Here is a 27,771-nt window from a genome sequence, read left to right as displayed (position 1 = left end):
CAGCCTAAAAGGGATGCCCATCATCTGATCACTTCAGAAGCTTTAGTTTCACTGAGGTGACCAGCACATTCATGGGCAAAACTTTTCTTCCCCAAACCCTCCTCCACCTCATGCAGCAATGACTCAGTCCTTGCAAGAGTGTGAGATGTCAGGTTGCAATGGAAAAGGCCAGAAGACAAAGAACTTTGGTCTTAGTGGGTTGCTAGCCTGTAGGGTGAGCTTGGTCAAATAACCCCTTAGGGTCTCCACTTTCTCTTCTATGGAATGCTGTCACCAAATTTATCTCCAAAGGCAGTTTGATATTTAGGACACAGTTGATGAGGAAAACACACAGAGGCCTGAGCCGGGGCCCAGACACAGCAGGACAGGACTGGACAAAAGCAGATCTTCTGGAAAGAGCATAGGGTTGAAGGGAGAAAGACTAAATTCAGGTCCCTGCTCCAGCAGCTGCCTGTGTAGCCTTGGGCACCTCTCTGAGCCTCCCTTCCTCATCTGGAACACTCAGGAAATCAAGCTGACCTAGGCAGCCCATGGTAGCTAAAGCGAATCACACTGACTTGGTAGGCACTCCGACAACGATGGCAACGTAAGTCTCACTCTCTGCCGGGCGCTTCACCTGGAATCTGTAATATACTCTTCTCATCAGTTTATGGAGGAGGTATCCAGGTAGCTCAGCGGTAAAGAATCTGCCTGACAAGCAGGAGACATGAGTTCAATCCCTGGGTCAGGAAGATCCCCTGGAGAAAAAAATGGCAACCTACTCCAGTATTGCCTGGGAAATCCCATGGACAGGGGATCCTGGCAGGCTACAGTCCATGGGGTTGCAAGAGTTGTATACTATTGAGTGACTAAACAGCAACAACATTCTCTTTATGTCTATTGGATAGTAGAGGACATTAAAGGCTTAAAGGGGAAAAACCATTTACACAGTTTCAAACCCTGGATGCTTTTCTTTCAGGTAACTATCATTGCAGTCAGGCTGTTTAACTTCCCCTGTTGCCTTCTAACATCACTCTCACAATTGATCTGCCATGTTCACGCTAGAAACACAGTTTCTGTCTGAATTTTGACCAATTAACCTCCCTGAATCTTGGGTCTGAAGCTCTCCCAAAGCAGCTATACTTCACTTCATCTCCTTTTAAAAATAAAGCATTGTATGTGTGTGTGCTTTCATTATGAAAAACAGCTACGTAGTCTTCATAAAAAAACAAAAATGGCACTTCTTTTAAAACTGGTATATTTCCATGCATGATGATCTGGCTCTGGCTATATCTGGCTCTTTCAAAGACCCTGTGTTACAGTGTCAGCTGCTTAGGTGCAAGGTGACAAAGGCACTCATTGATGGCTTGGTTTTGATTTTCCAAAAGCGGGTGGACTCATACATGAATATGGCCTTGAAAGTAACTTGGCTGAGCTATAGCGTGTGGAAAAAGTTTTATTTATCTAGAGAACACTGATTTTTCTGTTGCTCTCTGCGAAGGTAAAACTGAGTCTTATGTAAGTTTAAAAGAAAAAAGTCCATCTCTCATCTTTCTGAAGGAACCTGGTAGAGACCTCTGGGTAGGGCAGTCTACCAGGCTCAGAGAGCCAGCAGGTTGCCTGGGGAACAGTGAACAGCCCAGGTCCAAGGACAGATGACCATGAAGCAAGAAAGCCATCTCTCCAGCCAGAGGAAACAGCTCTGCCAAAGGCTCAACAGATTTCTAGAATTGCCCATAGGATATGACTTCATAGTTTTAAAATGTTCTTAGCACAATTTGTTTATATGTACTGAAAAAGTAATACATGAGAACAGAGAAGAGCTCACACCATACAAAAGGGCAGAGTACAGAAATCCAGCCTGCCTTGAGGCAGCTAGGCAGCCACTACGTGTGGTCTATCTTTCTCAAATGTCTATGGATATTTCTGTATGTACATATACAAGCTGGGTTTAGAAAAGGCAGAGGAGCCAGAGATCAAATTGCCAGCATTCATTGGATAATAGGGATTCCCAGGTGGTGCTAGTGATAAAGAATCTGCTTGCCAATGCAGGAGACATAAGAGACAAGGGTTTGATCCCTGTGTCGGGAAGACCCCCTGAGGGAGGGCATGGCAACCCACTCCAGTATTCTTGCCTGGAGAATCCCATGGACAGATGAACCTGAAGGGCTATAGTCCATAGGACTGCAAAGAGTTGGACATGAATGAGGCAACTTAGCACTGGATCATAGAGAAAGCAAGGGAATTCCAAAAAACATCTACTTCTGCTTCATTGACTACACTTAAGCCTTTTTCTATGTGGATCACAACAAACTGTGGAAAATTCTTCAAGAGATGGGAATACTAGACCACCTTACCTGCCTCCTGAGAAACCTGTATGCAGGTCAAGAAGCAACAGTTAGAAGTGGACATGAAACAATGGACTGGTTCAAAATTGGGAAAGGAGTACATCAAGGCTGTATACTGTTACCCTGCTTATTTAACTTTTAGGCAGAGTAATCCTGGGATGACTGAATCACAAGCTGGAATCAAGATTTCCAGGAGAAATATCAACAACCTTAAATATGCAGATGATACCACTCTAATGGCAGAAAGTGATGAGGAACTGAAGAGCCTCTTGATAAGGGTAATAGAGGGGAGTGAAAAAGCTGGCTTAAAACTCAACATACAAAAAACTAAGATCATGGCATCTGGTCCCATCATTTCATGGTGAGTAGAAGTGGAAAAAGTAGAAGCAGTGACAAATTTTATTTTCTTGGGCTCCAAAATCACTTCAGATGTTGACTGCAGCCATGAAATTAAAAGATGCTTGCTCCTTGGATGAAAAGCTATGACAAACCTAGACAGCATATTAAAAAGCAGAGACATTACTTTGCTGACAAAGGTTCATATAGTCAAAGCTATGGTTTTCCCAGTAGTCAGGTATGGATGTGAGAGTTGGACCATAAAGAAGGTCGAACGCCAAAGAACTGATGCTTTCAAATTGTGGTGCTAGAGAAGACTTTTGACCGTCCCTTGGACTGCAAGGAGATCATTCCAGTCAATCCTAAAGGAAATCAACCTTGAATATTCATTGTAAGGACTGATGCTGAAGCTGAAGCCCCAGTACTTTGGCCACCTGATACAAAAAGCCAACTCATTGGAAAAGCCCCTGATGCTAAGAAAGATTGAAGACAAAAAGGGATGAGGACAACAGTGGATGAGATGGTTAGATAGCATCACTGACCCAATGGTCATGAATTTGAGCAAAATCCAGGAGATAATGAAGGACAGGGAAGCCTGGTGTGCTGCAGTCCATGGGGTCTCAAAGAGTTGGACATAACTTAGTGACTGAACAGCAACAAATGTATGTATTCCACCACCACCCCACTTTGACAAACGTGATGATTCTATTTTGTGCCTTACTTTCCCACCTGAGGATATTTGGCATCTTTCCCTATCAGCACAGATACAGCTCTGGAGACAAGCACCCATTATGCACAGGCACTGTTTTTTAATCATCTCCAAGGGATGGACACCAGCTATCTCTAGGCTTTTTAAAGCAGTCTGGCTGAGAGCCCTAGGTGGGGAAAACAATGCTTTTACCTATGTTTGGGTGTATATCTATAGGGTTTATTAGCATATGTAGAATTACTGAGTCAAAAATATGGCATTTTAGTCTATAAAAGGCTATTCATGCTTACTATCCACCTATAGTCTTAGACTCAAAGCTGGAATGGGCTTTATGGATTCCCCAGTGCAGTGTTTTAAATTCCCGGATTATCTTTAGACACCTAGGTTTCCACAGTGGCTGCCTCAGCGAGGGGTGAATGGGGCAGTAGAGGACAAGACAGGGAGCGAGGGAGAACCCAGAGATGCAGGATCTCGAGGTACCAGACTCTACTCCCATCAGGGTGGTGTTGCTTTCCTCTGCTTTCTAGGAGTAGGGCCTATGCTTTGTGAGGAGAAAGAGTTCTGCTACTTGATACTGACGATAAACAAGTACCACCCATCTTACAGCTGGGGCCCAGAGAGGACACCAAGTGGAACCAAGACCAGAGCCTGAGTCTTTGCACTGTAGATCTATTCCTGACTCCATTTCATCATGCTTCGGGGGGCATCTGGCCTCCCCTTGCATGCTTCCTGCTGCAGGGAGTTCCTACCTACCCTGGAGCAGCCATGGGTGCTCTTAAAGGGTTCAGTCACTGTAGCTGCTTCAAACGCTGAGCATTGAGGGGCAGAGTGTCTCCTTCTCCCTCATGATCCTGCAGGTCACAATTGCTTCTCAACTAGGCACCTTGACTAGATGAGGAATTTCTGTTTGTGGAGGTTCTGGGTCAGGTGGCCTGGGTGGGCTCAGATATCTACATTTTAAACTCTAGGGCGATACTTCTCAAAATGCCTATGTTAAGGAATAATTTTTTAAAATTTCCAATTCATTTTGGACTAATACTTTTCATGATATGATAAAAGTCTATATTTGAAAAAATTGTCTTCTAAACATTTTAGAAGACATACAAAGTGTTAAGTCTTTTAAAAATTATTAGTTTCAGCAGACATAACCTAACTCAGTCAAATTGCTATAAAAGTTTCTAAACACTGACTGCCAATTTCTGTTTTTATCTCATCATAGAATAGTAATAAATAGTGTACAGACTGGTACCAATCCAGGGACTGCACTTTGAGTAACCCTGTTCTAGGTAAGGGTGATACAGAGAGGAATACACTATTTAAGCTGATGAACCTTAAGTGATACAACAGAAAGAGCTCTCAGCCTGGAGTCAAGGGCCTAGGTTCTGATCCTGGTTCACTGTCTTATAATAAATGTGTCCTTTCCCCTCTCTGGGTCTCAGTTTTTGAATTTGTAAAATGCTAACATGCCTACCACATGTAGGTGTTTAGACATTTTAATAAGGTAATGGATTTTTCCCCAATTACATTTTTCAAGTAATTAAACAGATCTACTGTAAGAGACGGAGAAGGCAATGGCACCCCACTCCAGTACTCTTGCCTAGAAAATCCCATGGATGGAGGAGCCTGGAAGGCTGCAGTCCATGTGGTCGCTGAGGGTCAGACACGACTGAGCGACTTCACTTTCACTTTTCACTTTCACACATTGGAGAGGGAAATGGCAACCCACTCCAGTGTTCTTGCCTGGAGAATCCCAGGGACGGGGAAGCCTGGTGGGCTGCCGTCTCTGGGGTCGCACAGAGTCGGACACGACTGAAGTGACTTAGTAGCAGCACTGTAAGAGAATGGGGGTTTTAATGGTGCAAGGAGATAGGAAGGAGGGAGGAAGTGGAAAGTGAGTGGGACGCATAGGGCATGATTGGGAAGGCAAGTCTGAAAGAGCTGATGAAACAGAGAGAGGAGCTGAGTGAAGGAGGAAGGAGCTGTGACCATGAAGCTGACTCTGCATGGAGGATGGCTGGGTTAACGATGATGCTAATGGGACAGGAGCCCCCTTCCATCTTCCTCTCTCACTAGACTCCAGTAGTAATCTTTTCTCGTTGTACTGAACCCCAGGCCCCCTCGGAACACTTCCTACTCCTTTTTAAAGCCCCAGATCCCAGCCCCTGCCTGGCCACTGTGAGCTGGCTCCAAGGAAGAGCAGGATGAATCTTGAGACTCAGCTGACAGTGAGCTCCAGGAGCACTGGGACACAGCCTCAGCAGGTCAGGCCAGTGCTTCTGGAAAACCACAGGGCACAGGGGAAAGAACAAAGCCTTTCTCAAGGACACACTCCTGCTGGAGTTCTGTCTCAGACTCTGAAAGTATATATTTCTCTCTCTTCTGCCTAGGAAATCAACTTTTACAAGGTCATTGACTACATCCTGCATGGCAAAGAAGACATCAAAGTCATCCCGTAAGTCTCTTCTCCAAACATGCAGAATCGCAGGCGCATTAGTGTCCATAACATACTCATTCAAAAATCAACGCTCACCAAACCCAAGAAGGCCACACACTCAGGCAGAGCAACAAAGAGACAATGCAGAAGGGTGGGAAAGATCATGCAGGCTAGAAAATGAGGCTGGATTCTTAGTCAGCTGCTGTGAGTTCAAGTCCCAAGTTTCATTCCATAGAGAGGCCACTATGGAATGAGACCATGGATCTGATCAGGGCTTTTCAATGGTTTTCTGTTGGAGGCTCATCTGGGGCCTAAGGCAGAGGGTGAGGGAAAGGCAGGAAGTTAGCAAAGGAAGTGATTCAGCCCCCAAGGAAAGCTTGCTGTCTAGTGTCTTTTTTTTTTTTTTTTTTTCTGGTTGCACGATGTGAGATCTTAGTTCCCCAGAGATTGAATCTGTGCCCTCATCAGGGACAGCTCAGACTCCTAACCACTAGACCACCAAGGAATTCCCCTCTAATGTCTTATGTGATTAAGGAGGATAATGCTGCTGCTGCTGCTGCTGCTGCTTCTGCTGCTGCTAAGTTGCTTCAGTTGTGTCCGACTCTGTGCAACCCCATAGACGGCAGCCTACCAGGCTCCCCCGTCCCTGGGATTCTCCAGGCAAGAACACTGGAGTGGGTTGCCATTTCCTTCTCCAATGCATGAAAGTGAAAAGTAAAAGTGAAGTCGCTCAGTCATGTCTGACCCTCAGCGACCCCATGGACTGCAGCCCACCAGGCTCCTCCATCCATGGGATTTTCCAGACAAGAGTACTGGAGTGGGGTGCCATTGCCTTCTCCAAGGAGGATAATGAAAAAGCTGAAATCCCAGAGGGTGAGGCCTCCGTGCAGGTGGTGGGGCCTCAAAGGCCATTTTAAGATTCCAACAATCAAGAATGTTTTGCATATAAGCTTGAACTTTTCGGCCAGAAGAGCATGCCCCAAAACTCAGTTGGCTTTTTACCTACTTGAATCCTCTGAGAGTGCTAGGAGCCATGCCCACAGTTCTATCTGAGGCTTGGCTCTTTCCCAAGTGAACTTCAGACACCTTGAGGCCAGAATCGGCCTCTGTGGAGAGCTTCACCTCTCCTCCCATTTCTCGTTCAAATGAAGAGATTTATTGCAAGTCACCTCAATCCTTAAACAGTGGGTGTGAGAGGCCTCAACTGTTGCCAAAGAATGTTGATCCTGATGAGGGATGAGAGATTGCTTTAAGTTCTGGAGTTTCTGGGTTTTCTCTGTTCAGTCCTGTTTACGCAACAACTAAGTCTTTTCTAAATTCATTTCTTTTTCTTTTTTCTTCTTGTCAACGGCATACTCTGCCCCCATCCTGTCTTCTGACCCCTTCTCTAGAGGTGCTGGTTTATCAGACTCATTGTCTGTGTTTGGAGTTATCACAGGTCACAGCATTCCCCATCTCACCACTTCTCACCAAGCATCACATCCTCTAGTCTCTGATAACATCCATCTTGCTGCCTTCTACGGTGGGGCTGTATCCACACTGAACTTAATATAAATTCCCAGAAGTAACTTCAAGAGATTATACTATGATGCAGCACCAAAACAAAAAGCAGCTTTGAATGGCACAGAGACAGGAGAAAGATGCGAGATGTGATAAAAACCTAAATCTAAATGCTAAGAGAGCTCTGTCGGTATTCATAAATAATTTTAAGTTCAAAAAGCTTTGTATTACAGATTAACTGGCAGAATATTATCTCTCTCAGGTGTGTATAAGAAACGGTTCTTGGGAATTTCCTGGAAGTCCAGTGGTTAGGACTCTGCACTTGCACTGCAGGGCTCAGGCAGTTAAGATCCCACAGGCTGGGTTCTTCTAATAACTGATGAGCTCCATTGATATATGAAGAAATACCATATATCCTCTTTACAAGAGACCTAGCTAAAAGATCATACAGAGAAAATGAAAGAATGAACAAAAGATATGCCTCACAAATGATAATCAAAAGAAAACTGATGTAACTATGTTACTATTAGATAAAAATAGGTGTCAAGGTACACATTAGTAAAGATAGTAACTTCTTAATGATAAAGGGGTCAATTCAACTTGACTTTCTGGGAAGAATTTACAAATGTGTATATGCTTAATAATGTGGCCTCAAAGAGAAAGCAAAAACTGACAGAAACTTAAGAATGTATAGACAAATTCATGTTTGCTAATTGATACAGCAGACTAAAATAAACAGAATAGAGAATATTTAAATAAGATAATTACCAAACAATCTAATGGATTTATACATTAATAGAACATGACATCTCACACCCAAACTACAGAACACTCAGTCTTTTCAAGAATACTTGTGCATTTATGATAACTGGTGATATAACAGACCATAAAACAAACCTCAAATGATTGAAATCATACAGAGATGTCCTCTAGTCACAATGAAAATATGCTAGAAACTAATAACAAAGAGCTAATTAGAAAAAAAATCTTTATATGCTTGGAAACTAGAAACTACTTTTATGAAAAAATAAAAAGGAATATACTTCCATATATCCATGGATAAAAGAAGAACTCAATGGAAATTATTATATTTTCTGAACTAAAAGAATGACAATATCACATGATATGTGATAAAAACCAATGTGATGCAGTGAAATCATACCTAAGGTGAAATTTACAGTATTACACTCTCATACTAGAAAATAATAAAAAAATAAAGTAATAAACTGTGTACCAAAACTATATCAGCCAGGGCCCCAACAGATACTAGGTGTCACATTTAAATTAGGGAATTCGGGACTTCCCTGGTGGTCCAGTGGCTCAGACTCTACGCCCCCAGTGCAGGGGGCCTGGGTTTGGTCCTGGTCAGGGGACTAGATCCCACATGCCGCAACTAAGAGTTTGAATGCTGCAACTAAAGATTTTGAGTGCCACCACTAAGACCGAGCACAGTCAAAAAATTTTTTTAATCAGGTAAATCAAGGAGGGTTTATTTACAAAAGGATGAATTACAGAGGTGTGTATGGGTGGAATGAAGGAAACCAACCACAAGAGAATATTTTAGTAGTAAAGTTGTGAGCACTTCTGGGCCCCAAGGAAATTTCTAGAATGTGGTGAGGAGAAATACTCATATAGAGCAGGCCATCATTAGAGAAGTGCAGACAAAACAAACTCAGAACAACGCTGCCAGGGGAACCCAAGGAAATAAATAGCCTGACCTTCCTGTTCTACCGCCCTGTAGTTTTGGCCAGGTCTCCCCTTCAGTCTAAACTCAGTCAGAAGCTAGAAGGCCAGACACCCCGTTGATGAAATCCACACGGACTGGCCTCCCATGACAGGGAGGAGCAGGTTGGAAGTGGCTCTGGAGGGGCAGACAGGAGCTATCCATCATATGATCTCAAGAAACTAACAACAAGCAAGCATACCCTTCCAAAACAATAAAGATAAGCCCAGAAATTAATTAAATATTAACAAAATATTGAACAAATGCCAAAAGTTGGTTTCTTGGACAGATTAATAAAATTGATGAATTTCTGGCAAGACTGACCAAGAAAAATAGGGACTCGAATGAACTGTATTAGAAAGGAAAAGGGTAATAACCACAATCATACAGACACTAACAGGATACAATAAAAGGATATTATGCCCAGAATATTTTAAATCTAGATGAAAGAGGCAAATTCCTATAAAAATAAAACTTACTAAATATAAATTACAAAGAAATAGAAAATCACAATAGTCTTATAACAGTAAAATATATTAAAACCCTTCCACAAAGACATTTCAGGCTCAGATGCCTTCAGAGATGAGTTTTACTAAATATTTAAGGAAGAAATAACACAATTCTCATACAAATTATCTAAGAGAATAGAGAAAAAAAAGTGACTAGTATAAACTTGACACCAAAACTCAACAAAGTCTGTATGAAAGAGGAAAATTCATACCAAGCTTACTTGTGAACCTAGACGCAAAGATCCTAAAAAACTTTTAGCAGATAATAACTAAAAAGGGTTATAAATCATGACCCAATTGAATTTATTCCAGGAATGCAAGGCCAACATTAGAACAATCAATCTATAAAATCTGTCACATTAACAGAAACACGTTATAATTATTTCCATAGAGAACTTTATTAATCTAAAAGTATATATTTTTTTAATGTCTGAAAATACTAAAGCATTGACAGAGACATGGAGCAAAGGGAACTCTAATATACCACCAATGGTGGTGCAAATTGGATTTTAGAAAACAGTCTGGCTTTCTCAAGTAAAGTTGAAGATATGCACATATTACGACCCAGTATTTCTACTCCAGAAATACCACATGGAACTGAGAGCATGCACACACCAGAGTGTTAGAATATTCATATTAGACTCACACTAACTGGGAGGGATTGGGAGCAGGAGGAGAAGGGGATGACAGAGGATGAGATGGCTGGATGGCATCACTGATTCAATGGACGTGAGTCTCAGTGAACTCCGGGATTTGGTGATGGACAGGGAGGCCTGGCGTGCTGCGATTCATGGGGTCGCAAAGAGTCGGACACGACTGAGCGACTGAACTGAACTGAACTGACTGAAGGGGAATGTCCATCAACAGTTGAATGCATAAATTATATACAATCTTACCAGGAAAAATGGTTTAAGTCTATCAAACAAATGAATTACAGCAACATGAAAAAGAAGTCCAACAAAATAATGCATGTACATTGAATGATTCTACCTGAATGAAGTTGAAAAATATGTGAAACAGGGTACAGGAAACCAGGTGGTAAAACTCCACAGAAAAGCAAGAATCCTAAAGTTGGGACAACCGTTCCCTTTGGGGTTCAGGAGAAGGTTGTGAGTGGAAGGGGCGGGTTAGGGGTTTCCAAGATGCCAACAGGTTGTTCAAGTTTCATAGGTATAGTTCCATAGGTGTTCACTTCCAAACAACTGAAGTTCTTAATACATTTTTCTGTGTATTTTTAGCAATAAACAAGTAAAAATATACCATATAAAATAAATATGCTATGCTATGCTATGCTAAGTCACTTCAGTCATGTCCGACTCTGTGCGACCCCATAGACAGCAGCCCACCAGGCTCCCCCATCCCTGGGATTCTCCAGGCAAGAACACTGGAGTGGGTTGCCATTTCCTTCTCCAATGCATGAAAATGAAAAGTAAAAGCGAAGTCGCTCAGTCATGTCCGACCCTCAGCAACCCCATGGACTGCAGCCTTCCAGGCTCCTCCATCCATGGGATTTTCCAGGCAAGAGTACTGGAGTAGGGTGCCATTGCCTTCTCCAATATAAAATAAATATATAAATCTAAATTGTGATATTGCTGTGTATGTTAGTCACTCAGTCGTGTCTCGCTCTTTGCGATCCCATGGACTATAGCCTGCCAGGTTCCTCTGTCCATGGAATTTTCCAGGCAAGAATACTGGAGTGGGCTGCCATTCCCTTCTCCATGGGATCTTTCTGATCCAGGAATCAAACCCAGGTCTCCTGCAATGCAGGCAGATGCTTTACCATCTGAGTCACTTGGGAATGAGGGATAAATAAGTATGCAAAGCACCTAGCTTAGTGCTTGGCATGTGGTAGGAGCTCATCCTAGGAGGGTTTCCCTCACTCTCCACGGTATTGAGCAACTCACTCTACATAAGGACTGGTGGAGGGAAATGATGGCATCTGGTTTTGCTCAGCAGCCAATAACCATCTGTTGGATCAATTTTGTCTCTTAGAGAGCATGAAATCCATATAACGGATTTGTGACTTTTTCCTCAATGTCTACATTTGGGCATTAAGATGCTTAGCCAAGATTTGGGGCTTGATCTTGGTGGGGGTGGTACTTGGAGCCACCAGAGGGAAGAGGGAGGATAAGATCCAGTTTCAAGTTTTTAGTCCATCTGTCCCCACCTCAAAAGTCACCACTGTCTTTGGTCTTGACAGGAATCCTCCTCCAGACCACTGGGCTTTAGTGAGCGGTCTCCCCACTTATGTTGCCCAAAATGGCCTGGTAAGTAATATAACATTGAAGGGGGAGAGTTTTGAATCAGTTTTTGAATCATTCTTCTTAATGTTGAAGAGTGAAGGGATTTCAGATCAAGAGAGTGGGAAAAACTATGGGAAGCATGGATCTCTCAAAGCCTGATTCTCTCGTTTCTCAACTCACCTGATGGCTGGTCCAAGGGGATGTGCAGAGAATTGACATTTGAATAAACATGAGACAGAGAAGTGTAAATCTCCCTGACAACCAAAGATACTTATGCAAATATCAGGGATAATGTCATAACTGGCTGGTCCACGAGGCTCACCACAGAGCAAGACCCAGCCTCTTATCCCAGAGACCTGGTTGCCCCTCCCAAGCTCCCATCCCTACCACATTTCTAACCACACAGTGGACCTCAAATGCTGTCTCCCACATGCCCTACCCACAGGGTCCAGGGTAGCGTAACAGCATCCCCTGCCCTCGAGAGAAGGGCCATGGGTATTAGCAGCACATCACCCCTGAATCTGAGGCCACTCATAAAGATACAGAGGTATCTTTTCCCAGGCACACAGTACACAGTGCTGTTCATGTATCAGGGTGTTTATTTATTGGGCATTCTCTATGTGCCAGGTGCTGTGGTTGGCTGTGGGGATACAAAGATAGATGAATCAAATAATTGCTGTCCTGAAGCTCATCATCAAATGGGAGATATCTTTATGAACAGATATTTATATTATAATGCAATAGGGTCACAATAAAGATGTACATGGTATATTCTAGGAATACAAAGCGGGGTGGGGGGGCATCTAAACCAGCCTTTACTTTCCAGGGTGTTTTGGTATGAGTTGAGTTTTAAAATAAATAGGGGTAAGGCAGGTAGGGACCAGGAAGCAACATGGTGGAGAAAACAACACGGGCCAACAACTCGAGCTTGGAGGTTGGGAGCAACATGGTGTGTGCAGTTTGGAGTAGCTGGAGTGTTAGGTTTGAGACAGGAAGATGGCGAGAGATGAGGCTTGAGAGGGAAAAAGGGAGGGGCCAGACCACAGCAGCTTGGATGCTAGATCAAGAGGGTGGAACTTTAATCCACAGGTGACAGGTTTTTAAGTAAGAGGTTGACACAATAAATTTCATTTTAGAAAGAAAATTCTGAAAGCTCCCTGGAAAATAGGCCTGAAGAGACTTAAGATTGGAAGCAGAGAGAAAAGTATGTCATCACAAACAAGAGATGATGAACATCTCAACAAAGGCAGAGGCAGTAAAGAACACTAAACAGCCACAGAGTGCTGATGATAAGCCAGGCAGTAAATACATTTGGTCATTTAATACTCACGACTCAAACAAAGACGAGGTGGAGAGAGGAGGATCAGAACTCAATCTAACAGTGAGAGGGCTTCGTGACTGACTGTGAGCAGAGAAACAGGGAGAGAAGAGTCAAAGCCAACTTCAGATGTCTAGACTGGATGGATAATGCTGCCTCCAGGTTTGGATATTACCTGCTGAGATCAGTTTCAGGTAAGGTGTGACAGAGACTTTTTTCAAGAGTAGGTGTCCAGCAAGTAGCTAAACAGATGACGCTGCCACTGTGGAGCTAAATAAGGGATGAAGTTGGAGATTCGTGTCCACAAGAGGTAGAGATTCATACTGACTACAATGCAGAAGATATTATAGTATAGAAAATATTATAATCCTTGACCATTTGCTCCTAGTAGAAGATGGTACTTGAAACCATGAGTGTGGATAAAGTTACCAGGGAGAGGAACTCAATTAGGATATTGGAGGATGCCAACATTTAAAGATTGGGTGGCAGAAGAAGAGTGTGTGAAGGAAAATTGGTAGAAGGGTTCAGAAGTGTCTGGAGACCCAGGAGTGGGTAGTGTCATGGAAACCAAGGGAGTGGAAAATTTCAATAAAGAGAGAGAATACCAAATGCAACAAAAGTGATCCAGTGAGATAAGAACTGAAAATCCCCACTGGGTTTGGCAATTAGGTGGTCACTGATGTCCCTAATGAGAACAGGCTTGGTGGTAAGGTGGCGGGATAGGGGAGTGGGGACAGAAACCAGCAGGCGGTCTTCTGAGGTGTGGGTGGGTAATGAGAAGGTAGAAAATGCAAGAGAAGAAAGAGAAAACCTGGATGGTTACTACTGGGTAGGCCAAAAAGTTCATTTGGGTTTTCTGCAACATCTTATGGAAAAATCTGAACAGTAGCCCCATGGGCAGGGCTCTGGAGGGATCAGATAAGTATCACTGGTGCAGTAGAGTAAACTGGCCTAGTTGTCAGGAGAGAAATTTTGCAACATGCAACCAGAGCTACAGCACTTTTTATTTCTTCATCTGCTGTGACATTTATACCACAAGGAAAAACTCTTGCCTGGCAAAACAAATATAATCGTTTCAAAGATGTTTATTTATAGCATTATTTATATTAATTTTTAAAAACACATATTTTTGTTCAGGACATAATCCAATCCTGAACAAAAAGGGGAAAGAAAATGGGACACCTTACTATGAAACTACAGTAACCAAAACAGTATGGTGTCAGTACAAAGACAGACTTATAGATCAGTGGAACAGGATAAAAAATGCAGAAATACACCCACGAGCTATGGCCAATTAATCTACGACAAAGAAAGCAAAAATATACAATGGAGAAAAGACAGTCTCTTCAATAAGTGGTGCTGGGAAACTGGACAGCTATGTGTAAAAGAGTGATATTAGAACATTCTCTGACACCATGTGCAAAAATAAACTCAAAATGAATTAAAGATCTAAATGTAGGACCAAACTCTATAAAACTCCCAGAGGAAAACAGAGGCAGAACACTCTCTGACATAAATCACACCAATATCTTTTTAGATCCACCTCCTAGAGAAATGCAAATAAAAGCAAAAATAAATAAATGAGACCTATTTAAACTTAAAAGCTTTTGTATAGCTATCAGATCAGATCAGTCGCTCAGTCGTGTCCAACTCTTTGCGACCCCATGAATCGCAGCACGCCAGGCCTCCCTGTCCATCACCAACTCCCGGAGTTCATCAGACTCACGTCCATCGAGTCAGTGATGCCATCCAGCCATCTCATCCTCTGTCGTCCCCTTCTCCTCCTGCCCCCAATCCCTCCCAGCATCAGAGTCTTTTCCAATGAGTCAACTCTTCACATGAGGTGGCCAAAGTACTGGAGTTTCAGCTTTAGCATCATTCCTTCCAAAGAAATCCCAGGGCTGATCTCCTTCAGAATGGACTGGTTGGATCTCCTTGCAGTCCAAGGGACTCTCAAGAGTCTTCTCCATCACCACAGTTCAAAAGCATCAATTCTTCAGCGCTCAGCCTTCTTCACAGTCCAACTCTCACATCCATACATGACCACTGGAAAAACCATAGCCTTGACTAGACGGACCTTTGTTGGCAAAGTTATGTCTCTGCTTTTCAATATGCTATCTAGGTTGGTCATAACTTTCCTTCCCAGGAGTAAGCATCTTTTAATTTCATGGCTGCAGTCACCCCACTCCAGTACTCTTCCCTGGAAAATCCCATGGACGGAGGAGCCTGGTAGGCTGCAGTCCACGGGGTTGCTAGGAGTCGGACACGACTGAGCGACTTCACTTTCACTTTTCACTTTCATGCATTGGAGAAGGAAATGGCAAGCCACTCCAGTGTTCTTGCCTGGAGAATCCCAGGGACAGGGGAGCCTGGTGGGCTGCCATCTCTGGGGTCGCACAGAGTCAGACATGACTGAAGCGACTTAGCAGCAGCAGCAGCAGCAGCAGTCACCATCTGCAGTGATTTTGGAGCCCAGAAAAATAAAATCTGACACTGTTTCCACTGTTTCCCCATCTATTTCCCATGAAGTGATGGGACCGGATGCCATGATCTTAGTTTTCTGAATGTTGAGCTTTAAGCCAACTTTTTCACTCTCCACTTTCACTTTCATCAAGAGGCTTTTTATTTCCTCTTCACTTTCTGCCATAAGGTGGTGTCATCTGCATATCTGAGGTGATTGATATTTCTCCCGGCAATCTTGATTCCAGCTTGTGTTTCTTCCAGTCCAGCGTTTCTCATGATGTACTCTGCATATAAGTTAAATAAACAGGGTGACAATATACAGCCTTGACGAACTCCTTTTTCTATTTGGAACCAGTCTGCTGTTCCATGTCCAGTTCTAACTGTTGCTTCCTGACCTGTGTACAAATTTCTCAAGAGGCAGATCAGGTGGTCTGGTATTCCCCTCTCTTTCAGAATTTTCCACAGTTTATTGTGATCCACAGAGTCAAAGGCTTTGGCATAGTCAATAAAGCAGAAATAGATGCTTTTCTGGAAAAGTAACCACAAACAGAACAAAAAGACAACTCACAGAATGGAGAAAATATTTGCAAAGTAACCAACAAAGGATTAATCTCCAAAATTTACAGAAAGTTCATACAGATCTCTACCCCCCCAAAAAAGGAAAACGCAATCAAAAACTCGGCAGAAGATTCTAAATAGGTATTTCTCCAAACAAAGTATACAGACGGCCAAAAACATATGCTCAACATGACTAATTATTGGATAAATGCAAATCAAAACTACAATGAGGTTATCACCTCACACTGGTCAGTACGGCCATCATCAAAAAGTCTACAAACAATAAGTTATATTCCACATGTAAGTGATTGTATGTGATATCTACAAAGCACATGCCATCAGGTATGTATGGAGTCTAAAGAAAGGGACACAAATGAACTTACACACAAAACAGAAACAGAGTCACAGGCTTAGAAAACAAACTTACTGTTACCTAAAGGGGAAAGGTAGTGGCGGGGGAGGGATAAATTCGGAGGTTCAGATTAGTATATATACTCTACTATATATAAAATAGATAATCAACAATGATCTACTGCATAGCACAGAGAACTCTACACATACTCCATAAAAACCTATATGGGAAAAGCATCTGAAAAAGAACAGGTCTATGGATACATATAACTAAAAAAATGAAATACGAAGAAAAAGTTAATGTAAAAAAAGAAAATGGGACACTATACAGCTTCTAAAAATGACAAATTGTAGCCTTAACTTTCTCAAAGTTTAGAAATGACTCAGAAGTAAGGCAAATGGTAAGAAGTCATGTTTATACGGCAGCTTTCCTGTTCAGTAACCTCAGTTAATAATTCAAAACCATCATGAGCATGTCTACCTAACAAAAAGAATGTGAGTGCCGTGGGGCAAGGATGTGGTATTTTTGAAAATAGCATGCCCAGTGTCCTTGAAGTGTACTCTATCAAGGCTAATTAAAACCCCATTATTCCTCTCCATGGCTTTCAGATTTGCAACATCATGAATGCGCCTTCAGAGGACTTTTTTGCATTCCAGGTAAGTCATTTTTCATTTGCTATCTTAGTTACTTGGTATTTTTCCCCACAAGGAGGATTAGAATACATTAAAATCTATCTACGTTATTGGGAAGCAATCTCAATAAAGTGAAAACGTGAGTACAAAAAAGTCATGTGCCAATGGAAGTGGGGAGAGAATTAATTTGGTAAATGCCAAGGTTCCATTTGATTTTAAGGTTTATAGCCTTTGCTTTCTGGCCTCAGGACCTTTGCTTATGCAGTTCTCTCTCTCACTACCATCTCTTGCCCAGATGCCCTCTCCCCTTCAATGACAGACTCAATGCTATGAAATTTTTATGAAGTTTTATTCTACTTCCCCTGGCTGAGTATCATTTCTGTCTCCTTAAGATGATCACAGAATCTTGTTTAGTATTCCATTTGATGTTGTCTGTGTGTCTTTTTAAAAAAATGTTGTGGAGGACACGGTCTGGGCCAGCCATTGGCACAATGCTACGCTGGCTACAGAGGTGGACCAGACAGGCATGGTCTGTGTTTGCCAGGAGCTCATGATCTCATGGGGAGAGAGACATGTGGAGTGCTGGCCAGGAGAAGGGTAGAGGAGGGAATCTCAGGGGGGCCTGAGTTCATCCAGAAGGAATCAAGGAATGTGTCCTTGAGAAATTACATTTGAGCAGTAAAAAATGGAGAGAGGATTGCAGGAAAGAGAAGGCTTGTGGAAGGGAGAGTAGACCAATGAGCCTGAGGGGAGAGTGGCAGGAGGAAATTCTAGAGAGGGAGACAGAGGCCAGGTCACACAGGGCCTGGAAGTCCATGCCAAGGAGTTTGTCTTTCTCACTCCATTTCCCTTCCCTCGTATTTTATGCTCCTTCCTTGCCTTTTAGACTAATTCTTCTTGGCAAAATATTGGCTTCCTTAGGTCAAAGGTTGTGGCTTATCTTTCTTAACTTCTTCAGTTGCAGGTACCCTGTCAATATTTTGGGTTTAGCATTCTAGATATACAGAAAACAAATCATGAGTGGTCAGAAAATAATGAAGAAGGAAATAAAAATGACTCATATAAATATTAGTGGCTTATGTGTTTACTCCTTAAAGAACATTATGAAAGACCTTAGGGAGAATATCCTTCCAAGGTTAAAACTGTACGTCTTGTGTTGTGATGTTGATCATATCAGTATGACAAGGCAGGTTGTTGCTGAGAGTTGCTACCATGATTATAACCAAAAGAGAGCTTGGTCTTTACCCAAGTCATCTGATTACAGCTTACTCATATTCATAAGTCAAATCTGATCTTGTTTTTAGATCATAGTCTTCTATCTCCACAAAGTAGCCCAAGTGATGTTTTTAAAAAAACTTCTCTACCCTTCTCCTGGCCAGCACTCCACATGTCTCTCTCCTCATGAGATCATGAGCTCCTGGAAAACATAGACCATGCTTGTCCAAATAACTTCTCTCCTTAAAAATCTTTAATGCTTTTTAAACTCAAAACTTCCAGGCCCTGTGTGACCTGGCCTCTGTCTCCCTCTCTAGAATTTCCTCCTGCCACTCTCCCCTCAGGCTCATTGGTCTACTCTCCCTTCCACAAGCCTTCTCTTTCCTGCAATCCTCTCTCCATTTTTTACTGCTCAAATGTAATTTCTCAAGGACACATTCCTTGATTCCTTCTGGATGAACTCAGGCCCCTCTGAGATTCCCTCCTCTACCCTTCTCCTGGCCAGCACTCCACATGTCTCTCTCCCCATGAGATCATGAGCTCCTGGCAAACACAGACCATGCCTGTCCAAATAACTTCTCTCCTTAAAAATCTTTAATGCTTTCCCATTTCACTCTTGATAAAATCTGCCTCCTTATCAGGGCCTTCTGAGGAAAGGGACTCCCCCAAGGTGAGGAAGAGAGTGGGGAGGAAGGCAGGCCTTAAACTCAAGTTTCCTGACTGACAGCCCTGCGCCCTTTGGACTATGTTCTTCATCCCTATGGGGTCACTCTCCTACCAGGTGATACCAGTGTCACAGAAATAATAATAACCATCATCTTGCCACCTTCAAAACTTTGGAACCTCTGAGCTGGAAGACTCCCCGACTCCAGGAAAGCTTTCTTGACTTCCTTCCCTTCCCTGGTTCCCACAGACCCTGAGAGAATTTCCTGCATGCCATCTGATGGCCTCCTTACCTTCCAGATGATGGGCAACTTGAGAACAACACCTGTGCCTTACTTGCCTTGGTTTCCTCAGATTCTAGCTCTTACACGTTGTAAAACATTTGATAAATCTGTAATGAATCAGTGGGAAAAGAGCCTAGAAAGTATCTAGTCTAGTTATTCCCATTTTTATAGATGATGGAAGTGAGGATCAAATAGGAAATGACTCACAAAGAGCACCTTCTAATTGACCAAGAAATCTCACCTCTATTTTCTCATTTGTCCCATGAGGCATAGACTCTTACGACTGTCCCCATATATAGATGAGAAAATTGAGGCCCATGGAGATAAAATGACATGCCAAAAGGAACACAGACAGGCAGATAGGCGGTCAAAAGGTGCAGGTTATATCTACTTGATGAGTTCAAAGTTACAATATCACCAGGGCCCCTGCCAAGCCAGTCCTCCACAGTCAGCTCCTGTGTCTGAAAGGGAAATACCGCCTCCCTGTACTGTCTGTGGGCATCCTTAGAGCCAGCAACACACAACTCACTGCCTGGCACATAACGGCCCTGATATCTTAGGAATGAAAATGGTATTGCTATTTGGCTTATGGAGCTCCCACCAGATGGGCAAAACTGTTCATGGCGTTTGGTGACTAAAACCAGGCGTAACCCAGCAAGGTCTAACCTGCCAACCCCTCGGCCAAGCAGGGTCACAACACAGCATGAAATCCATCATGGATGTCTCTGTAGCCTGGTACCCGGGCAACTTATTCTGGCTCTTCTCTTGCAGAAAGAGCCTCTGGATGAGTCTGGATGGATGATTAAAAATGTCCTTTCTATGCCAATTGTGAATAAGAAGGAGGAAATTGTTGGGGTGGCCACGTTTTACAATCGCAAAGATGGGAAACCCTTTGATGAAATGGATGAGACCCTCATGGAGGTATGGTTTTTAAGGAGGCTTCTGGATGTGGGATTCAGAGGTGACTCTGGATGTGGGACTTCCAGAGCCACGTGGCGGGGACCTAGCATGCTGCTGTCCCAGCCCAGCAGGGATGGGGGCTCACCTCGTACATACTTTCCTGATCCGATGTTTTTGTTTGACTGTCCTCCTGCACTGCCTCTGTTGTCAAAGAAATCTATATTCCCTTCTTTAAAAATTAACAAACTTTACCTTTTAGAGAAGCTTTAGGTTCACAGCAAAGTTGAGCAGAAAGCACAGAGTTCATTTATGTCCTCTGTCCCCACATGGGGACAACACATTCCCTTTTTGTGAAGCTGTTATGCATGAGGACGATGCTTTGTGCTAGAGCTTTACTCAAAGTGTATTCTCATCCATCATTTTATCTTATCCTCATGGCATCCCTTTGAGGAGACCAGCACACAGCTAACCACACCTGTTTTATAGCTGAGAAGATAGAGGCTTAGAGAGTCTTGCCCCAGGTTACAGAGAAAGGACCAGACCAGAATGTTCTCCCTCTGATTCTTCCTTTCTTTCCTTTCAGTCTTTGGCCCAGTTCCTGGGCTGGTCTGTCTTAAATCCTGATACTTATGAGTTGATGAACAAACTTGAAAACAGGAAGGATATTTTCCAAGACATGGTGAAATACCACGTGAAGTGTGACAATGAAGAAATCCAGACAATCTTGGTGGGTAGTGGTTTTCCCGTTTCTCCTCAAGAAAAGGCTGTTCTGGGAACAGCTATCCCTCCCAGGGTTCAGTTCAGTTCGGTCACTCAGTCATGTCTGACTCTTTGCAACCCCATGAACCACAGCATGCCAGGCCTCCCTGTCCATCACCAACTCCCAGAGTCCACCCAAACCCAAGTCCATTGAGTCAGTGATGCCATCCAACCATCTTATCCTCTGTTGTCCCCTTCTCCTCCTGCCCTCAATCTTTCCCAGCATCAGGGTCTTTTCAAATGAGTCAGCTCTTCACATCAGGTGGCCAAAGTATTGGAATTTCAGCTTCAACATCAGTCCTTCCAATGAACATCCAGGACTGATCTCCTTTAGGAAGGACTGGTTGGATCTCCTTGCAGTCCAAGGGACTCTCAAGTTACCTCAGTCTTAAAACCATGCCTTGGCTTAACAGCTCTAGAAACTCCATTTTCCTCTGTGCTCAGGGCTGACTTGGTTGGTACTAGAGATGGAGTCACCAACCACAATTCCCACTCTGAGAGGAAGCTCTATCTGACAGACCAATGGACAATGGTCAGTTGCTCAGAGCCTCCCTCCGTGAGGTCAGCTAACCGCACCTATTTTATAGCTGAGAAGGTGGGGGCTCAGAGAGTCTTGCTCTAAATTACAGAGACAGGATCAGACCTGCCTTAGGAGGTCAAACTTTCTGAGCAAAGAAATAGTTCATAGGGTAGCGTCAGATGTTGGCAGGAAGCCATCACATAGTTTCATCGCTATAGAGTATATCTGGTATTTCATACCTGTCATGCTTATAATAGCCCAGTAAGATGGGCACAGTAAGGATTTTCACCCTATTGTAGACATGAAGAAATTGAGGCCTAGAAGGGGAAAGGAAGTTATCCCCAAATCACACAGCTCACTAAATAGTTCTCATTTAACATTTATCAGGATAATGAGCAAATTATCACTGTTATGAAAGGGCTTCCTTGGAAGGTAGGGAGCACCCTGTCATGGGAAATATTGCAACACAGGCTGGATGATCACATATCAAGGATGCTATAGAGGAGAATCCTACGTGGGTGGGAAATAGGATGACAGGCTTTCCAAGATATGTGAGAATCAGTGATCTACCATTCCTGGAATTTTGGACTCAAAAAGATCAAGATTTTAGAAAGAAACTGAATTAACCAAAGAGCATTAGATATGATACCCAGCTGAGTTCCCAAGACTTGTTGGGTTTATGCACTGCACAAGTTGAAAAAATATAAGCCGATGTGTTCAGAGGGCATTTCTGAACTAGAGTGGGTCGCCTTTCCCTTCTCCAGGAGATCTTCCCAACCCAGGGATCAAACCCAGGTCTCCCGCATTGCAGGTAGATTCTTTACCAGCTGAGCCACAAGGGAAGCCCTATGGAGGCATAGTGAACCAGTTAAAAGTAGGTAGACTGTGCTCTAGATCAAGAAATCTGGAAGAAGTTATTGGGTCCAGGTTCCTCTCCCCCTGTAACACAGGGAAAACAGGACCAGAGGGGAAGGAACTTGGCTCAAGTCACATAGTAAGAGGAAAAGCCAGGGCCATGAGCAAGACCTCCAGGCTCCCAGTTAGTAATAAAAACAGTAAGAATGTCAACAGCATTATTTAACCCTAGCACTCACTATATACTGAGCACTGCTCTCAGTGATTTACATGCATTATTTCAATTTCATATACATTTTTTTAAATGACTTTGGATAATCTAATTTTAATCTGCCCGTTAAGTACTTTTAGTATCCCTATTTTGCAGATGAGGAATGGGGGATCCAATTGGTAGAGCTTGAATTTGCACGCAGGACTCCATGACTCCAAATCCCATGACCTTGAATTACTTGTCAATAAACGCTGAATGGGAGCCTCTCTCAGTTGGTAGCTCTGTTGCAAGAACTTTGGAGGAAGAAGAAAAAAGGAAATGGAAAAGTAGAGACATACTTTGACCTCAGATATAGTAAACTAATGTTTTCTCTGCTCTTTCGGGCCCTGGCAGAAAACCAGAGAGGTGTATGGGAAGGAGCCGTGGGAATGCGAGGAAGAAGAACTGGCTGAGATCCTGGTGAGCTGGGCAGCAGCGCCGGTCCTGACCTGTTGCAAGCACAGGGCGTGCGTGCCCCAAGCATGTGTGGGGAGCATCTCTGCCAAGTGTGGCCCTTGCCACTCTGCTCTGATCCTTCCAGCAGACTCAGATCAGGGACAGGGCTGGTGGGGGGCGGGGTGAGGGAGGGACCAAGGGATTCCTCATGTGCTCCAGTCACTTGACTCCATGTTTCATACAGCAAGGAGAGCTGCCAGATGCAGACAAATATGAAATTAACAAATTCCACTTCAGCGACCTGCCGCTGACGGAACTGGAGCTGGTGAAATGTGGAATTCAGATGTACTATGAGCTCAAAGTGGTGGATAAATTTCACATTCCTCAGGAGGTGAGGTTGAAACAAACCTTTGGTTTCCCTTTTATTCCCTTCCTTTCTTGCTTAAAAAACAAAACAAAACAAAACCTCAATCTGTAAACTGCCTTAGAAAGAGTGTACTCTCAGTTTTTAAGATTTAAAGCATTAGTCACATCACACAGATGAGTCATTTACCAGAAAAGAGACACATGGTTCTTCTGAGCTGTGATGTTTCTCAAGGTAGGTTCTGAGGCACTGAGTTCTGAAGGTTGTGGATAAAAGTGATGCCAAAAAAAAAAAAGTTCCTACAGTTCAACAGGGTGGGAAATGTGTGTTAAATCCATTTAGACAGGGCTTTTTCCCCTGCAGGATTCCTTAGGTGTGCTGTGCATCTAGAGGCATGGGGATGGACAGAAAAGGTGGAGCTGGGGGTGTACTGTGTGCAGAATTTCCCAGACTTCTTTGATTAAAGCAGCAGTCCTAACTGTGCTTTAAACCACATCAGTATCACCTGAAAATGGATCAATGCCAGCACGGGTCCACCAACACCCGCACATACACCCTCTTTCTCCCCCTCCTCTCTCCACTGGCTGTGAGGAATCAGAAATTGTTTTAACAAGACCTTCCCATACCCCACAGCGATGCAGATATGCACTCAAGTTTGAGAACCACTGATCTCAACACGCCTTTGGTTTTCTCTCCTACACTGCCTGCAAGCTTCTCCCAGGGCGTTGTTTCATGACCACGTCCATTGTCATAGTATCCAGCCGTCTGAAAGTGCTCTCACGGTCTTAGTGCACCTATTGCTCCTCCCACTGTGGTCCGGCGTGGGGACCGGAACACTGAGGGGCTCGGCCAGGCGGGCCCCCCTGCCCGCCCCAGTGCGGTGCTGCTGCCTTACAGTGTGCTGTGTGTGTGTTCGCAGGCCCTGGTGCGGTTCATGTATTCCCTGAGTAAGGGCTACCGCAGGATCACCTACCACAACTGGCGGCATGGCTTCAACGTGGGGCAGACCATGTTCTCCTTGCTGGTGGTACGAGAACAGGGGGACCCAGCGGCGTGGTGGGAGGGACCTCGGGCTGCTAGGGGCTCCCGCTACCCTGGGCACCTCAGTGCAGCTCGCCAGGCAGCAGCGGCATCATTCTTCTATTTATTGCCTTTTTAAAAAATAGACAACAAGAGTACATGCTTAGCATAAATGAATTCCAAGAAGCGAGAAGTATGTAAAATAAAAAGTGAAAGAAAGGCAGCATTCTACTCCCACCCCCAAGCCAGTATTTGGAGAAAACCATGGCACAGCTCCTTCCAGGTTTCCCTCCAGAAGCATCGAGAGATTTGTTCACACACACATACACAAAATTTATTTTATTTATAACCAATTAAACAATATGATTCTATAATATGCTTTTTTATTTGAAACTATATAAATATATCAATCATGTTTTCCTATATATATATTTTATTGTGGTAAAACATATATAACCTAAAATTTACCATTTTTAGGTGCATAATTCAGTGGCATCAAGGACATTCACAGTATTGTGCAACCATCACTACTCTCCATCTCTAGAACTTTTCCAACTTCCCAGACACCCTGTCTCCATTAAACAACATTAATACAACTCCCTATTTCCTCAGTCTCCAGCCCCTGGGAGCCAGCATTCTACTTTTTCAGTCTCTATGAATTCCCTTTCTTATAGGTACCTCACCTAAGTAGAATCATACAGTATTTGTCCTTTTGTGTCTGATCAATTTCACTTAGCATAATGTCTTCAAGGCTTATCCATGATCTAATTTTATGACTTCATAGTATTTTGCATTGTTTAAGTAGATAACACTTTCTTTACCTAGCTCCCCTATTCAGAGAAGGCAATGGCAACTCATTCCAGTACTCTTGCCTAGACAACCCCATGGACGGAGGAGCCTGGTAGGCTGCGGTCCATGGGGTTGCTAAGAGTCGAACAGGACTGAGCGTCTTCACTTTCACTTTTCACTTTCATGCATTGGAGAAGGAAATGGCAACCCACTCCAGTGTTCTTGCCTGGAGAAGTCCAGGGACGGGGGAGCCTCGTGGGCTGCCGTCTATGGAGTTGCACAGAGTTGGACACGACTGAAGCAACTTAGCAGCAGCAGCAGCAGCTCCCTTATGAGGATTGCTTTTGATCTTTCACTATTACGAACAATGCTATTATGTCCTTGGATGGACATACCAATGTGTATATGTGTGAGTCATTTTGTCTCAGAAGTTTTGGAGGTTTTATATTTCATTTAAAAGTGTTTTCCCATACAGGTCACAACACAAATCTCTGCCCTTGCCCAGTGTCCCCATCCTCATTCCTTTCCCTCGTGTCTGGAGTGGTCAGGCCAGAGAAAGCACTGGGGCCTGGGGGCAGGAATTCTAGCCAGGCTGCCTCTGAAGGTGAAAAACATACCGCTTAGACGTGATTTATTTCTTAGAGTCACAAGTCAGCGGCACCTCCTCAGGGCTCTTTCCAGCCTTGACTCCAATACCCGGCACAAACAAGGAGTTAAGTGAGGACAGCCAGGGAAAAATTCTTCTGAGCTGTGTTTGAACCAGTAGACCAGGTTTGGAAGGTTTGTTTTACCAGTCTGGACATGTTCCAACACTGTCTAAATCCTCAAAGTCCAGGGCTGTCTGTTTCTCAACAAGCATCCAGTCTGACACCCTCCACTTTAAGGCCCAGAGGGAGGTGGGACCAGCTAAGGTGACTCGGGAGTAAAACGACCCACCATCACCTCTGCCTGGACTGTCCCAGTTCTAGCACAGAAAGTCCCATATCCCACATCTCAGTCCTGGCAAACGTCTGGTCATCCTGTGGCACCAGGGGTTGAGCCAAGATCAGACCTGTGTTTCCAAGCACCAGGCCCTCCCCCTTACTCCTGCTCTCTCAGTCCTGCTTCCAAGCCCCCCACAAAAGGAGTGAGTAGCATCTCTGACTGCCCTTCCAGACCGGAAAGCTGAAGCGATACTTCACAGACCTGGAGGCCTTGGCCATGGTCACCGCCGCCTTCTGCCATGACATTGACCACAGAGGCACTAACAATCTCTACCAGATGAAGTGAGTCAGCCCTTACTGGCCCTTCTCTCTACCTCCTGCCTCTGGGATTGATTACCTAGATCTGAATGGGTCTTAGACAGACTCACTTGCCATGGGGAATTCCCATGGTCCACAGCTTCCCACTTCCTCCTATCCTTTGGTTCTGGGTAAACTCCTGTGATAGAATAATGAAGCTCAAATATGTCCACACCCCAGTGCCTGGGGCCTGGGGATATGTTGCCTTACTTTCAAAAGAAACTTCATAAACATGATTAAGGATGTTGAAATATAGGGATTATCTTGGGTTATCCAAGTGGGCCCCAAATAGTTAGAAGGGTCCTTGTAAGAAAGAGGTAGGAACTCAGGGAGGACAGAAGATGCTACACTGTTGGCTTTGAAGATGCAGGATAAGTCACAAGCCAAGGAATTAGGGGCCTCTAGAAGCTAGAAAAGGCAAGGAAACAGTCTCCTCTAGAACCTCCAGAAGGAAAACAGCTCTTCAGACCATTTTAGACTTCTAAACTCCAGAGCTGAAAGACACTAAATTTTTCTTGTTTTAAGCCATTTAAGTTTGTGGTGATTTTTTAGAGCAGCAACAGGAAACTAATAAACTTTCTCACTCTGCTCCTTCCTCTCCTACTGAACTAATTTAAGCCAAGATGTTAGTAACTGCTAATGATTCATTTATTCACCTTGGGTTTATAATGCACAAAAGGCCAGCATGGTAGGCCCTATGTTAGGCAAAGGAGGTTCCATGGTGAACAAACGAGACACAGTCCCTGACTTCACAGAGCTTATATCCTAGTCTCTGAAGTAGGGGCCAGGAACCATGGTCTTGGGAGACCCTCATGACCACCACGTGGACTGGCAGAGCAGGGACTAGTGTCGTACCCAGGCTCTGCCCAGGGCCCACAGACTGTAAGTCATGCTTCTGTGAGTCTTCTCAGTTTCTGCCTGCTGCTCCAAGGTTAGAGATTATGTTTACATTTTACCTTGTAGAAGGCGAAGTACTGATCTCAGTGCTTGGCACACAACAAGGGCTCAGCAAATATTTATTGAATAAAGACGTGAATAAATACATTGCTTGTGGGAATCCAGTGACTTCTCAGAATCAGGTTTGGAAGATCTGGGGCTTGGCGATCTTTAAAGCACTAGCCCAGTGCCAGTGTCCATGGATGGCTATGGGGATGGGTCTGTAAAACTGCACATGGCATTGTGTTTGTGTCTTTTTCTGGGGATAAGGGTCCACACTTCTAGGGAGGCCATGTCCCCAAAGAGGCCCAGAATTAGTTATGGAGAAAGTTAAAGTATGAGAGCCAGGACACCTGCTATCTAGTCCTATTTCTCACGGTCGTACTGTGTGACAAGTCCCTTCTTATTCTTGCACTTCAACCTATCTGCCTGCAGA

The 27,771-nt window shown here is 43.8% G+C and overlaps 1 protein-coding gene across 1 annotated transcript in view; it reads left to right on the top strand.

Moving 5' to 3' along the window:
- The window catches only part of PDE6A (phosphodiesterase 6A), a 63,439-nt gene that overhangs the window by 11,555 nt on the left and 24,113 nt on the right, over nt 1-27,771 (top strand). The window contains exons 5-13 of the mRNA XM_005895344.3: nt 5,760-5,824; nt 11,739-11,805; nt 17,081-17,128; nt 20,038-20,187; nt 20,750-20,893; nt 22,905-22,970; nt 23,191-23,337; nt 24,230-24,337; nt 26,275-26,384. Coding sequence (XP_005895406.2) covers nt 5,760-5,824; nt 11,739-11,805; nt 17,081-17,128; nt 20,038-20,187; nt 20,750-20,893; nt 22,905-22,970; nt 23,191-23,337; nt 24,230-24,337; nt 26,275-26,384 — 905 coding nt within the window. The remainder of the gene's footprint in view (nt 1-5,759; nt 5,825-11,738; nt 11,806-17,080; nt 17,129-20,037; nt 20,188-20,749; nt 20,894-22,904; nt 22,971-23,190; nt 23,338-24,229; nt 24,338-26,274; nt 26,385-27,771) is intronic.

The sequence above is a fragment of the Bos mutus genome, chromosome 7, assembly GCF_027580195.1.
Source record: "Bos mutus isolate GX-2022 chromosome 7, NWIPB_WYAK_1.1, whole genome shotgun sequence".
NCBI classification, from domain to species: Eukaryota; Metazoa; Chordata; class Mammalia; order Artiodactyla; family Bovidae; genus Bos; species Bos mutus.
The sequence above is the reverse complement of the archived record's forward strand: the minus strand, read 5'-3'. Positions and strand labels throughout refer to the sequence as shown.